This window comes from Protopterus annectens, chromosome 7.part0, assembly GCF_019279795.1.
Source record: "Protopterus annectens isolate FY-2018-M chromosome 7.part0, PAN1.0, whole genome shotgun sequence".
Lineage (NCBI taxonomy): Eukaryota > Metazoa > Chordata > Ceratodontiformes > Protopteridae > Protopterus > Protopterus annectens.
In genome coordinates, this window is record NC_056739.1 from 1,735,232,193 (window position 1) to 1,735,246,029 (window position 13,837).

At 42.7% G+C, this 13,837-nt stretch overlaps 1 protein-coding gene across 2 annotated transcripts in view; it reads left to right on the top strand.

Annotated features, from left to right (window-relative positions):
- The window catches only part of UNC45A (unc-45 myosin chaperone A), a 1,636,854-nt gene that overhangs the window by 1,021,140 nt on the left and 601,877 nt on the right, over positions 1–13,837 (top strand). For both annotated transcript variants that reach the window (XM_044078271.1, XM_044078272.1), the window contains one exon: positions 224–364. In XM_044078271.1, coding sequence (XP_043934206.1) covers positions 224–364 — 141 coding nt within the window. The remainder of the gene's footprint in view (positions 1–223; positions 365–13,837) is intronic.

The following is a 13,837-nucleotide window of genomic DNA, read 5'->3' on the forward strand; positions in this document are numbered from 1 at the left end:
ACTGATATTGTATAACATGAAGCATTTCTTCCATGTTTAAACTGCAGTTTTAGATGTCTTTCCATTAAAATTTCTGTAGTTCCATTTTTGGAATGAAAGTAGGATTCTGACTGGCTGCTTAAACCCTCCCCCCAACAGACACACACTTTGAATTGCATAATTTTATACAGTCAGTAGTTCACATGATGTTTATAGTCTTCTGGTCCTTTTTTATTTTTTTTAGTCAGAGGATAAGACAGTCCTATTTGCTGTGGCCTCAGCCTTGGTAAACTGCACAAACAGCTATGATAAAGAAGAGCTGGACCCTCAAATGGTGGAACTTGCCAAGTATGCAAAGCAACATATTCCTGAGGAACACCCTAAGGTATGCAAAAGAAACAGTTGACTCATTTATCACACATGTATGTTTATATTGTACACTGCACTCTTCAGTAGTTCATGTCCAGATGGTTACACCAGGATATGTGCACTAAGAAAGATCATCGGCCTGTTGTTATTATTTAGGTTGGTTTGGACTGCACTCCTTTACTTGTGCTGGAGTACTGTAGAGTTATGGAGGTAGTAGTTTTCCAGTGTAATGCTTCCCTTTGATCTGTATCTATTAATATATATAAATATGTTGCAGAAGCACAACATATGCAACTAAAAAGTCATAGGTGAATGTAAAGTAGATTATCATAGTTTAGATTTTTTTTCATTCTTAGTCATTTTACCTGTTGCATGTAACAAACAAGATTCAAGAATGATTTTTGGAGATGTAGCAGAAGGCACTTCCACACTGATTGGAACAAACAATAGCTGTTTCATGTAGTGAAGTGGAATAAATGAAAATTAAGTAATTGGTGGGGTTGTGGAGACCTTGGGCATATTGAATGACCATCAGAGAAGGCTATTCTTATTACAGTGGCTGATTCTTGCATCCCATGGCATAATCAGTAGTTCTGCCAAGCATAAGGTTTGCTGTACCGGGCAATATTGTTTGTGACTTCCTTGTGAAGAATCAATTGGTTGCATAAGGATTAATCAAAGGATTAATGGGGCAAAGCTAAGTATGCATCCCGTTTGTTTGTAGCTAGGTTGTGTTAGGACAGTGTACTGGATAAATGCTGTGTTTACAGTCATAACCCTAATGACTGTGTTGGCAAAGTGTTATATGCAGCATGGAGGCGAGGTCGGTTTTGTGCCACTAGGACAGTGGTATGCTTTGCCTGTCTTCAGTCCCTGACATCCTTATGGTTGTGTATGGACCACCCCCCAACTCCCTGCTGACCTTTAAAACTATGCTACTAGGGCCATTTGTAGAGTATCATCTTCTTATAGGTTCATAGGTGTGTACTAGGCTAATGGCCCTGGAGCCTTTACAAGCCTAGTCCATAGAATTACCCTGGGATCGTGCCACCCGACCTTAGTTCCCAGTGCCTCTGTCGAGTAGAGCCACTAGAGTGATCTCTGAGATGAACTTTCTATTTCCCATTCACTCATCAAGATTTCTCTTGAAGAAGGCCAGTGAGGTGCTCTGTTTGACATGTATAGGAAGTCTATTCCATAGCATGGGGAGTCTCTGGATTATGAACCTGTCCCTCTAGCTTGTTCTGTTGATTGTGGTAATGAGTTTGAGGTCTCTGGAGCATGTGGTGAGGAGGGATTGGGATTTCTTTAGAAGTAGCATTTCTAACAGAGCTGGATCAGACAAGGCTTTGTAAGTGAAGCAGAGATTGCTTCTAAGTAGGCGATATGAGACAGAGAATAGTTGGAGTTTTTTGAGTCTGTCCATATAGGACAAGTGTTTAAGGCCTAGGATCCTCTTTGTGAGGTAATTTTGTGGCCTCTCCAGTTGTTGCAGATGTCTAGGGAGGTACATGCCAAATGGGGCATTGTACTCGATGATTGGCCTAATGAGGAAAGAGTAGACGGAGACAATGACCTCTTTCTTCCTGGATGCAAAACCCTTAGTAATGAGATGTGCCACATAGAAGGACTTTCTGACCCCAGTGGCAGTGTAGTGGTCAAAAGAGGGGTTGCTGTCAACCTGTGTTCCCAGATCTCTTATAATGCCTTCTGTGTTCAGTGGACTACCATCGATGTGGTAATTCATGGGAACCGGGTTTTTCCCAAAGGTGATGACGACACATTTTTTGGCATTGAGCTTAAGGCCATGATTCTGACACTAGTCGTTGGTCTCAGTGAGGCCTTTCTGTAGGATGTCAGCATCACTTGGGGAGTTAATAATAGCTCCCAACCTGCAATTGTCGGAGAACGCCCTTTGTGTTGGCCTGGACTTCAGAGAAGTAGATACCAAACAGGAGAGGACCCAGGACTGAACCCCGTGGGACTCCACTTGTGACTGGTTGGCAGTCTGACTTGGAGTCAGCTACTTTCACACTGTGGTTTCTATCTATGAGCCAGTTTGCAACCCACCTATTGATAATAGGGGTTGATGCCTAGCTTAGTGAGTTTTTCTATGATTCCTGAATGGGGAATTATATCAAAGGCCTTGGCCAGATCAAGGTAGGCTGTATGAACCACCTTGCCTTCATCCACAGCTCTGGTGACTGACTCAAAGAAGTCGACCAAGTTGAGCAGGCATGATCTACCCTTCACAAAACCAAACTGTGTGGGGTCCAGAGTTTGGAGATTCCCTATATCCTTCTTTATTAGGTCCATGATGATGCATTCCATAGCTTTGCATATCAGACTCATCAGGCTAATGGGGCAATAGTTCCCAGGGTCTGTAGTTGCTCCTCCTTTGTGGAGAGGGATGACTGTAGCAGAGTGCCATTCAGTAGAGACAAAGCTTGAGGTGAGGCTGTGATTGAACAGGGCACACAGGTGAGGTGCCGGTTCACTCTGTAGTTCATGTAGAATACAGCCAGGAATATTGTCAGGTCCCATAGAAGCTGTATTCATGGCCTTGGACAGTGCTGTTGTAACTTGTGCAGCAGTAATACTGGGTGGCTGGCAATCAACCGGTATTGTGATTGGTCCTTTTGTGGGGGACAGAGGGGGGTAAAGTTGGCACTGAATCTGTCGGCCAGTATATTGGCAATATCTGTTGGGTCAGTATAGGAGGTACCATTATGCAGTAGCTCAGAGCAAATCTTGGTATTGCCGTGGAGATTCTTTACAGAACTATAGAAGGCCTTGTGGTTGCCTTTACTATCTGCTGCAATTCTGTTTTCATAGCTAGCTTTAGAGGAGTTGATGAGGGATCTCAACTTTTTGTTGAGGCTGATGAGGGAGTTTTTCCAGTCTTGGGATTTCACCTTATTCTGCATCAGTTTCCTCCTCCTGTTGTACAGTTTCTTTATGGCAGGGGACCACCTGATTGGCTTCCTTTTTTTGGAGGAGAGCGTTTTGGTTCTATTGGGTATGGCAAGATCTATGCATTTGTATATGTGTTCATACAGTGCATTGGTGTATGATTTGGCGCTCATGCAACTATTCTCCATTTGGATGGGTGCCGTGAAATTAGCCACCTCTGTTTTTAGGAACCCAAAGTTAGCTTTGGTGAAGTTTTTCATGGTGGTTACCTTTGCAGGGGGCGGGGAGAATGTGGATTTCCAAGGTGATTAGTTTGTGGTCAGATCTAACCAGTGAGGAGTTGACTATTGGTGTAGAGCAACAGTCGGCCATGTTAGTAATACCTCTAGTTAGGGTAAGAACGAGCTGGTCTAGGGCATTGGAATTAATGAATTCCAGGAAACGGTGGGCAAGTGTATTGGTACATGAGTAGTTTTCCCAGTTAATTGAGGGGTAGTTGAAGTTGCCCAGTATGAATGTTTTAGGTTGGACCCTAATATTCTCCAGGGTGCTTATGAACGTGGAGTGTGAGTCTTGGGACATGGTTGGGGACCTATAGCAAGCTACGACCTGAATCGCTGTCTTACCCAGTGTTAGCTGCACCTGAAGTATCTCTGTTGCGTTATTTTGGGCTACTAGTCTGGATGTGTGTGCATTCTTTATGAATATGGAAACACCACCAGCTTTGGTGCTTCGGTTCAAGTTCTGGGGCCGAAAGGTGTGGAATGAGTTATAGCCTGGTAGTGCAGGGTGGCTTTCTGCTGCCTTGAACCAGGTCTCTGTTACAGCACAAATGTTGATGTTCTTCATTTTAAGGAGTGCTTCGAGCGAGTGCATTTTGAGATTTAGACTTCCAGCATTGAGCAGCATGACCCTCAGATTGCATTTGTTTGTAGCTGTTAAGATGGTAATTTGGTCTTTGGAACACTGCCTAAAAAAGGCACTATATGGGTGGCAAGAGCCTTGGCCAGTATCTGGAAGTCCAGGGGTGATAGATGCAGGCCATCACTGGCAAAGCATCCAGGTCTGTCAATGAGGTTAACACTTGTCGCTGTCATGAATCATATGGGACCCATCGTCATTGATTGATGAGATTTGCTTAACCCTTCACTGGTTAATCCCTGCAAAATAGAAGACATTTGAAGGCTTGATGTTCTGATTAAATCTAGGTTCACACATTTTTACTACGCTAGCTGCCCTTTTGAGTGATTTTTAAGCCTGTCCAATTTTCCAAAGGTGAGAATCAAACCCTGTACCTTGTGTTAGGTAAACAACTTAACCGTTATTGCAACCCTCTAGGATCAACAAAGACTTTAGATATCAAAAAAAATATTATGCTTTACAGCAGACACAGCCTCTCCCCCTTTCATCTGGTGAAGACTTTCATGAATCCAGCTTTACATATTTAGTATTTCCTGAGCTGGAAGTGGTTTAGAAGTAGAGCTGCTATTATTACGTCTGAATACCAGCTCATGGTGTGCTGTTCTACTTTTGTTGGTAATCAGCACCAGAAGCTTTCAGAAACATTTCATGTTCATCATTAAATGAGTTTTGTAGTAACCTAAGGTATCTGGGATGTATCCTGCCAAGGACTGTCAGCTTCCAAAATGTTAGGGCACCTTCCAAATGCTCATAACTTCTGTTGGAGTTTAAGATGAAGCCAGTATAAACATAGATGTAAGGGTGCCAAAACTCACAACTTTCTTACTGTTGAAGCTACCAGTAAAATTCACTGTCAGCTGCATCTTCACAGGTTTGGCAGTTGGCTAGTTTCACCATCTGGTCAGATAAGTACCCTTTTTTGGTTTCCTTCCTATTTTTGTGAGGAAAATTATATTTGTATTTTTTTTTCTTTGCTGAATTTACAAGTAAAAGAAAGAGGAGGTTTTTAGTCACCAGATTCTCTATAAAAATCATCACACATCCTGTCTGTTTTGTGTGGGGGTGGAACATGACATTCTGTCCTGTTCATTTTGTAATTCCTTTGTCTCAGAAACCCGTAGGAGCAGATTTAACTCCCTACCTTAACATTTAGAAAATCAAAAATTAACGGCTTTGACCTGTGACGTCAGGGTGCAAGGTTCTGGCTCCTAAGACATCTCCCTTCATGTCCCAGTAAGAGAGAGAGAGGGGATTCTAGAAGAGCTTTCCCTTCCATCCTGGCTTGCCCTCTGTCTCTGCTTTTTGCAGGTAACTCTACCATGGCCATACCTTAATCCTCAGAGTGTTCATTTCCTTCTCTTGATGCCTCTGGCATGGCTCTTTGCGAAGCCTCTAAGAGCAGAGAGACAGGTCCGTCCTTCAAGGCTTGTCATATGTTCACTTCAGCAGTGGAGAGACGCTCTTGCCAAGAACAACAGAGGGGGCAGAAATCTTTCCTTTACAGAGCTGGACAGAGGAATCTGTTTCTCAGGAAGATGACTGTATATCAGAGCACTCTTTTTTATCGAAACTTCAAGGAAGAGGACAGATAAACACACATTTACTCATTCGACCAATGTACCTAATGAAGGAAAAGAAGAATCGTTTTCTTTTGTCAAAGGCTTATTTATAACCTTTCAGTCTTTACATTCGGAATCCTCTGCTTAGTCTAAAAGAAAAAGGTCCTCCTCCTGTTCAGATTCTGATTCAGAATCTGGTATGAAGGAAGTACTCTTGGATTGTGCTTCCCATGTTTCTACTCTAGAAAATTGTGAATCTGAGTCAGAAGAGAACATTTTTTTCTGAGTTTCAAGAAGATTTATCCTTTTCTGACACTATTGACAGAATGAAGGAATCACTTATGTAGGAACAAAAGGAAATGCCTGAGACCCAACAGAAACTATCAGTTATTTGCAAGTAGATTCTCTACAGTCAGTGGTTATCATTTCAGCTTTAGCACCCTTGGAGGATGCATTTGATGCAGCTAGCAGTTCTCCAGATAGCCACCCTGCCCCCCAGAAAAGTGATAAATTATACAAGGTTCCACAATCCCATATATTCCTGTTTAGAAACACCAGGGCAGATCTTTCAGTTGTTTCCCTATCAAAATCAAATTCTGTTAAGCATCTCAGGGCTTCCAACCTACTCCTTTAGAAAAAGATGGGGGATCTTTGATAGACTTGAAAATAAAGTGTATACTATTGCTACTTTAGCATTCCAAATAAACTTCTGTGCATGTATGTCAAAGTTTCTACTCACTTCATTTCACAATGCAGAGAAGTTAATTGCTGATTTTCCTTCTTCAGAGACTAAGACATCTTTAAATTCTTTTCTTTCTTCAGTGTCTCAGATTACCATGCACCCTCTTAAATGTCCGAGTGAGACATGTGTATTGTTTCCAGAACTGTTGCCACTGGGTCAGTTATGCAGATATTTGTTTAGCTGCACACTCAGAATTTGAATGCACCTCTGGATAAAGAAGTTTTGTTTTGATCTTCCTTTGCTAAATTTTCTAGAGAAATTTGATGAAATGGGAAAGTTAATCCAAGGAGTTTAATAGATTTTTTTCAATCCCTTATCCCCCAACTAGGACTGTAATTGCCCTTTAAACCCATGGCCCTTTTATGAAAAGCCTTTCAAACAATCCCAATAAGTCAGACAAACAGTATTTTAAGAAGCAGTGGCAGGGTAATTCCAAAAAGGAAAGGTGGAGCTGCCCAAACCCATGCCATGCATCAGTCTTCTCCCCGTCCCCACCCTGGCATTTTTTTTAATTATTTCCCTCTCTCAAAATCTTTCCACGTACCACTTTGGCTCCAGGTTACATCAGACTTTTGGGTTCTAGGAGTAATTCAGAAAGGATGCAGCAGGCAGTGGTACTCTCTTCCCACGTTCCAAGTTATTCTTCCTTATCCAGTCACTCAAACTTCCCTGTTCTCTCCTATTCTAGACCAAATGATGGTTTATTTATTAATAGGGCCAGCTGCTTTGGAACAAAACAGTAAGAAGATTTTATTTGAAGATATAGTTACTCTATATTTAAAAGATACCTTCCACCATATTCTAATTCACAAGAACATTTTTAAAGATTTTCTATGTCTAGTTGACATTTTCAATTTTGTGCTTTACCCATTGGATTGTCAGCTGCTTCAAGAGTGTTTACAAAGTGTCTGGCTCCAGCATTAGCCTTTTGTAAACTACAAGGCAATGCACATTTTCCCTTATTTAGACAACTGCTTTATTTTTGTAGAATCTTATAGGTTGTCAAGAGTCTTTTTCTCTTTGTAACCAGTCTTCTTCACAACCTAGGATTTCAGCCAACTCTCGGAAAATCCTCTGTCATTTTCACAGGCCAGTTTTTTTTCTAAGATGTTCCCTGGATACTTCTCTTAATTGATGCCCCTTCTTCCTCAGGAGAATGTAAACTTTACAAAGAACAATTCTTGAGTTTTTCCTGTCCAACGCTACTCAACAGCAAGCTTCTATCTTGGGATACTAGGTTTTCTGACTTTTACAATTCTCATGATCCCTCTAGCCAGGTTACATGTGAGAAGAATTAAGCGATACCTCAAATCTGTCTGGACTCAACACCAGTATCCTCTTTCCTTCAAAGTTCTTGTTCTGAATTGTGTCAGAAGTAACTTCCATGGTGAGTGAATCAGTTATCATTCAATCCGGGTCTCCCATTCTCCCACATAGCCCCTTATCTATTTGTAGTGACAGACTCATCAGATTTTGCTTGAGGAGCCATTTCCAAGGCAGTGAAAGTACCTGGTCTGTTGAACTGTCAGGACAAAAGCAAGCACATGAATATCAAAGGGTTGATGGCAATGATAAATTCGCTTGTAACCCTGAACTGTCTGGGTTTCAAACCTTTGTTAGTCATCACAGACAATGTCACAGTGATGTGGTTTATAAACAGAAAAGGGAGAAGCCCCACCCTCTTTGCAGATTAACAGTGGTTGACTGGGAATGTGCACTACAGCTCAGTGTGTCCCAACAGGCTGTGTACATTTCATCAGAGCAGAATTTTGTGGTAGACAAGCTGAGCAAGACCAGGGCAGACCCTGCCAAACGGAAGTTACACTCTGGGATCTTCCAGGAGACTATCCACCTGTAGGGAACTCATCAAGTGGATCTATTTTCCTCCATTCACACTGAAAAGTTGAAGAATTTCTGCTGCATGACTTTTTGCATAGAGGTCGAGAAGACGCATGCCTTTTCCTTCCCCTGGACAGGAATGTTCCTTTATGCCTTTCCATCTTTTCCTCTTATAATCACTGTTTTTACAAATTGAGCAGGATTATCCAAACCTTTTACTGGTACCTGTGTTTTGGCCCAGGCAACACCTTCACAAACTTCCTCACAAGATGGTCTTACACAAGACAAGAGGGTCTGTGATCCACCCCAATCTTAAACTTAAGCCCGCAGCTTAGATGAAAGAATCTTAATATATTTTAGGCACCTTTCTTCTGAGGATGTGCAGCAGATTCTAAAGGAGGCTAAGAAGCCTACTACTAGAAAATAATCAATAGCCAAGTAAAAGAGATTTTCTCAGTAACACAGAAAGAACTAAGACCATTTTATGGCTCAAATCCTCTTTGAGTCTTCAGTATTTGTGTGAGTTATTAAATTCAGACCTTTCTTACTCTTCAGGTAAGATCCATCTTTTGGCCATTTCTGCCTGTCTGACCATGGATTCCCCTCCTTTTTTATCTAGAGTGAAGCAATTTCTGAAGGGGTATTGCATATTTGTACACCTAGGGAACAAGTGACTCTTTCTTGGGATATTAACTTTATACTAGAAAAACTTACACTTTTCATTTTTGAGCCAGCTCACTGGGCTGATTTGAAGTTCTTAACTTGAGAAACTATCTTACTTAATTCTCTGACCTCAGTTAAAAGAATATCTGAGTTGGAAATTCTAATAGTGTCTCAACTCTGGCTTATCTTTCATAATAGGTTCATAGGTAAATACTAGGCTATCTACCCGAGGGCATTTATAAGCCTAGCCAGAGTGTATCGGCTTTCGCCACCCCATTGATTAATTAACTGATCCTCTGTCAAGCAGAGCCAATGAAGTGATCCCAGGGGTGTATTTTCTGTTACCCATCCACTCGTCAAGGTTTCTCTTGAAGAGTGTTAGTGAGGGGCTCTGCCTAATGTAGTTTGGAATTTTTTTCCAAAGCATGGGGAATCTCTGTGACAGGAATCTATCCCTTCAGCATGTTCTATTTATTGTTGTGGCAAGGTTTAGCTCACTAGAGCGCGTTGCTCGCAGTGACTTGGATTTCTTTAGGTGGAGCATGTCCATCAATTCTGAGTTGGACATGGCTTTGTAAGTCAGGCAGAGATCACCTCTGAGTAAGCGATATGCCACTGAGTACAGCCGGAGTTTTTTCAATCGGGCTGCATAGGACATATGTTTCAGGCCAGTAATCCTCTTGGTGAGGTACTTTTGTGGTCTTTCCAGCTGTTGGAAGTGACTTGTGAGGTACATCCCAAATGGGGCATTGTACTCTATGATGGGTCTGATAAATGATGAGTAGAGGGGCACTATAACCTCTTTATTTCTAGATGCGAACCCTTTAGTAATTAGATGGGCTACATAGAAGGATTTCCTAACTACTTTGGCAATACAGTTGTCAAAGGAGAGAGTACTATCTACCTGGGTCTCCAGATCTCTTATTACCTCTTCTGTATTAAGGGGGCTGCTACCTATGTGGTAATTTGTGGGTGTTTTGTTTTTCCCAAACAGGATGACTATGCATTTTTTGGCATTTAGCTTGAGGCCATGACTTTGACACCAGGTGTCCGTCTCAGTAAGGCCCTTTTGGAGGATGTCCGTGTCAGACAGAGTGTCAATTATGGCTCCCAGTTTGCAGTCATCGGTGAACTTGGTTAGCCATAGTCCTCCTGTGTTTGCCTGTACTTCTGAGAAGTATATGCTGAACAGTAGGGGTCCCAGCACCGAGCCTTGTGGGACATCACTTGTGACTGGTCTAGAGTCGGACCTGGAGCCCACTATTCATACCCTATGAGTTCTGTCTGTAAGCCAGTTGGCAACCCATCTCATGACGTAGGGGTTTATTATTAAGGCTGGTGATTTTTTTCTGTAATACCAGAGTGGGGAATGGTGTCAAAAGCTTCGATGAGGTCAAGGTAGGCTGTATGAACCACCTTTCCCTTGTCTATGGCCTTGGTGACTGTCTTGAAGAAGTCAGCCAGGTCTAGTAGGCATGATCTGTCCTTAACAAAGCCGAACTGGGTTGGGTCAAGTATTTGGAGGTTCCCAGTGTCTTTGTTAATGAGTTCCATGATGATGCGCTCCACAGCCTTGCAGACCAGGCTAGTCAAGCTTATGGGGCGGTATTTACCAGGGTCAGTTGTGGCCCCTCCTTTGTGGAGTGGAATAACCGTTGCTGTGCGCCGTTCTATGGGCACGTAGCCTGTGGAGAGGCTGAGGCTGAACAGCGTGTTTAGGTGGGGGGTTGGTTCATTCTGTAGTTCGTGCAAGGCGCAGCCTGGGACACCATCTGGCCCCATTGACACTGTGTTTTTGGCTTTTGAAACGGCTATTTTCACCTGTGCGTCTGTGATTTCCAGGACACTACACTTTTCCAGTATTGTTGTGGGCCCTTTTGGGAGTGGGGGGGGGGGTGAAGTTTGCACTGAATCTATCTGCCAGGATGTTGGCAATATCAGTAGCTTCAGTATATTTTGTGCTATTTTGCACTAATTCAGTGCATATCTGTGAGTTGCCACTTAGATTCTTAACATAGCTAAAGAAGGCTTTGTGGTTATCTTTTGAATCCTTGGCTATTTTTCTTTTGAAGTTAGCCTTGGATGATTTTATGAGGGACCTTAGTTTCTTACTGATATTGATCAGGGATGCCTTTCCTTCTTGGGATTTGCTTTTTTTCTGAGCTAGTTTCCTCCTCCTATTGTATAGCCTGTTTATGGCAGGGGGTCCACCAGACTGGTTTCCTTCTCTTAGAGGAGTGAGTCTTGGTTTTGCTAAGGATGGCACGATCCATGCATCCTTGTAAGTGCTCATAGAGTGCATTTGTAAAGGTTTCTGTATCTTGGGCGGCATTATCCTTTAGCGTGGGGGCTGTGAAACTTACCGCCTCTGTCTTAGGTAAGGTGAAGTTTGCTTTAGAAAAGTTTTTACTGTGGTTTCCTTAGTTGGGGGTGGTGGTGGGGTGTGGACATCCAGAGTGATTAGTTTATGGTCTGATCTAACCAGTGACTGGTTGACCTCCGGTGTGGAACACCTGTCGCCCATGTTGGTGGTGACCAGGTCCAATATGTTTTCACCTCTGGTAGGGGAGTTTACCAGCTGATCAAGGGCGTTTGAGTTGATGAATTCCAGGAAGCGCTGGGCCTAGGAGTTTGTACTCGAGTAGTTTTCCCAGTTAATGGTAGGGTAATTGAAATCACCCAATATCAGGGTGTTCGGTAGGACCTTCATGTTTTCCACTGTCTCCAGAAAGGTGGATTGGTGGTCATGGGTCATGGAGGGTGATCTGTAGCAGGCCACAATTTGCATTGCAGATTTGCCTGATGTTAGTTGTACATGGATGATCTCAGAGGTATCATGCTGTGCTACTAACCTGGAGGTGTAGGTATCCTTAATGAATATGGATACACCCCCTCCTTTTGTGTTTCGGTCCGTGTTCTGTGGCTGAAACGTGTGGTATGAGTTGTAACCCGGTAGTGCTGGGGTGCTCTCTGGAGTCTTGAACCAGGTTTCAGTTACTGCACAGATGTAGATGTTCTCCATACTGAGGAGTGTTTCGAGCGCGTGCATTTTGAGATTTAAACTCCTGGCGCTGAGTAGCATAACCCTAAGTTTTTTTGTTAATTGTGCTGTTTACGGAGGTGGGTTTGACTTTTGAGTCTTGCCTAAAAAAGGCACTATGGGGGCAGAGCCTTGGCCAGTATTTAAAAGCCTAGGGGTGACAGGTGCAAGCCATCTCTTGCGAAGCAGTGCAGCTTGTCGAGCATGTCGTCCCAGGCTGACAGACACTGGATCCCCTTTGAATGACACCAAAAGCTTAGCCAATGGTTGAAATTGATCATTTTTTTCTTTATACTGTGGTATCATTCTTGGAGAGGGCAGGATGCTACTCAGGGTCAGGGTCATACCAGCCTGGGCTACATGATCAGAGAGCTCTTCTATGTCTCCCTTCATGTAGTCCAGGGAGGTACGTCTCAGGTCATTCACACTATCATGAACAATGACCGTCATATTTGTACATGTTCTGGAGTGACTTGAACGCTTGTGTTATGTGGCAGATTCTGTCTTCCGATAGGCAGCTAACAGTAACCTTCTCCTTGTCCAACCTAGTGAGTGGGACGTCAGTGTGCTTGACTATAGAGTCACCTATTACTAGTGTGTTAGGTATATTATTTTGCCTTAAGGGCTGTGATTGTGCGGCACACTGATTTTGTGTTTTATGTGTTGTCTGGTTTGTGATGGGAGGTGCAGGTTGTTTGGGTGTCTGCTTTGGAGGTCTGTGATGCTTTTATAGATTTTTATTTAGCACCTCTGAGTATGATTTTGTGTATTTATGTGTATTTTTTGCCAGTGCTGGTTTAGTAGGTCTGTGTGTGGCTGGAGGTGTGGTGCAAGTGTTAACCTTCTCCTCTTGACTGTCTGTTCCATTTTTGGGTAGAAAGAGCTTAGCCTCCAGTTTGGCTATATAATTACATCCTCGCATATGTTAGTGTTTTGTGGTAGGAGGAGAGGTTTGTCTGTGTACATGAGGCAGTTGTAACATTGCCTCAGGATACCCAGATTCACCAGCTGGATTGAAGCATGCACCTGAAATTGCCCCTTGGTCATGCCTGAATAGTAGGGTGAGCTGCGTAGTCACTTGGTTGGTGAGGGGTGAATAAAGAGCCTTGCCCTGCTGGGCAATTGTGTCAGGGTATATTAGTGCTTGCTATTAGGTCTGAGCAAGTGCTGGGCAGTAGGATGCTTTTTGAGTGCTTAGGTTGAGAGTTAGACTAATTTTAAGGGAAAAACTGAAGAGGAGACTTAGTGGAGCCGGGAATAATTTAACCCTAGGTAACTAGTGCTACCCGGCGCGCAAAACCATGCAAATGCGGTTTTTATAGCAGGGAAATGAAAGAGAGAGAAATTGCCCCAAAATGGCCAATAAAGTACTAATTTCTGGGCTGGAACCACTCCTCCAGGGACAGATAGGCTGCTCAAAGATCCCCTCTCTCACAGGTGAACCAAGAAACTTCCTTCTGTCCAAGTAAGGTATGGGCAACTCAGAAACTTGTAGCACAGCCCTGAATTCAGCACTAACCTGAAAACTGGACTATACTAGCTTACAAAGGCAGGAAACAAAGATTTTTTTTGTTTGTTTTTTTTTTTTTTGAAAAGATAAGGCAAAAACAGTAAAAAAATACACTTAAAACAGCTTTAAACCACTACACACGATCAGAAAAGGCTATTGCACTTTAGTGTGTAGCTTAGAACAGTTAAATTATTTAAACAAAAAATGACTTTTTAAAAGTGCAGGCAGTCAAGTACAATATGTGAAAAAAACAAGCTTTTAAATCACAGTAAATGCTGGAAAATCGGCGTTTAGGTGGAAAA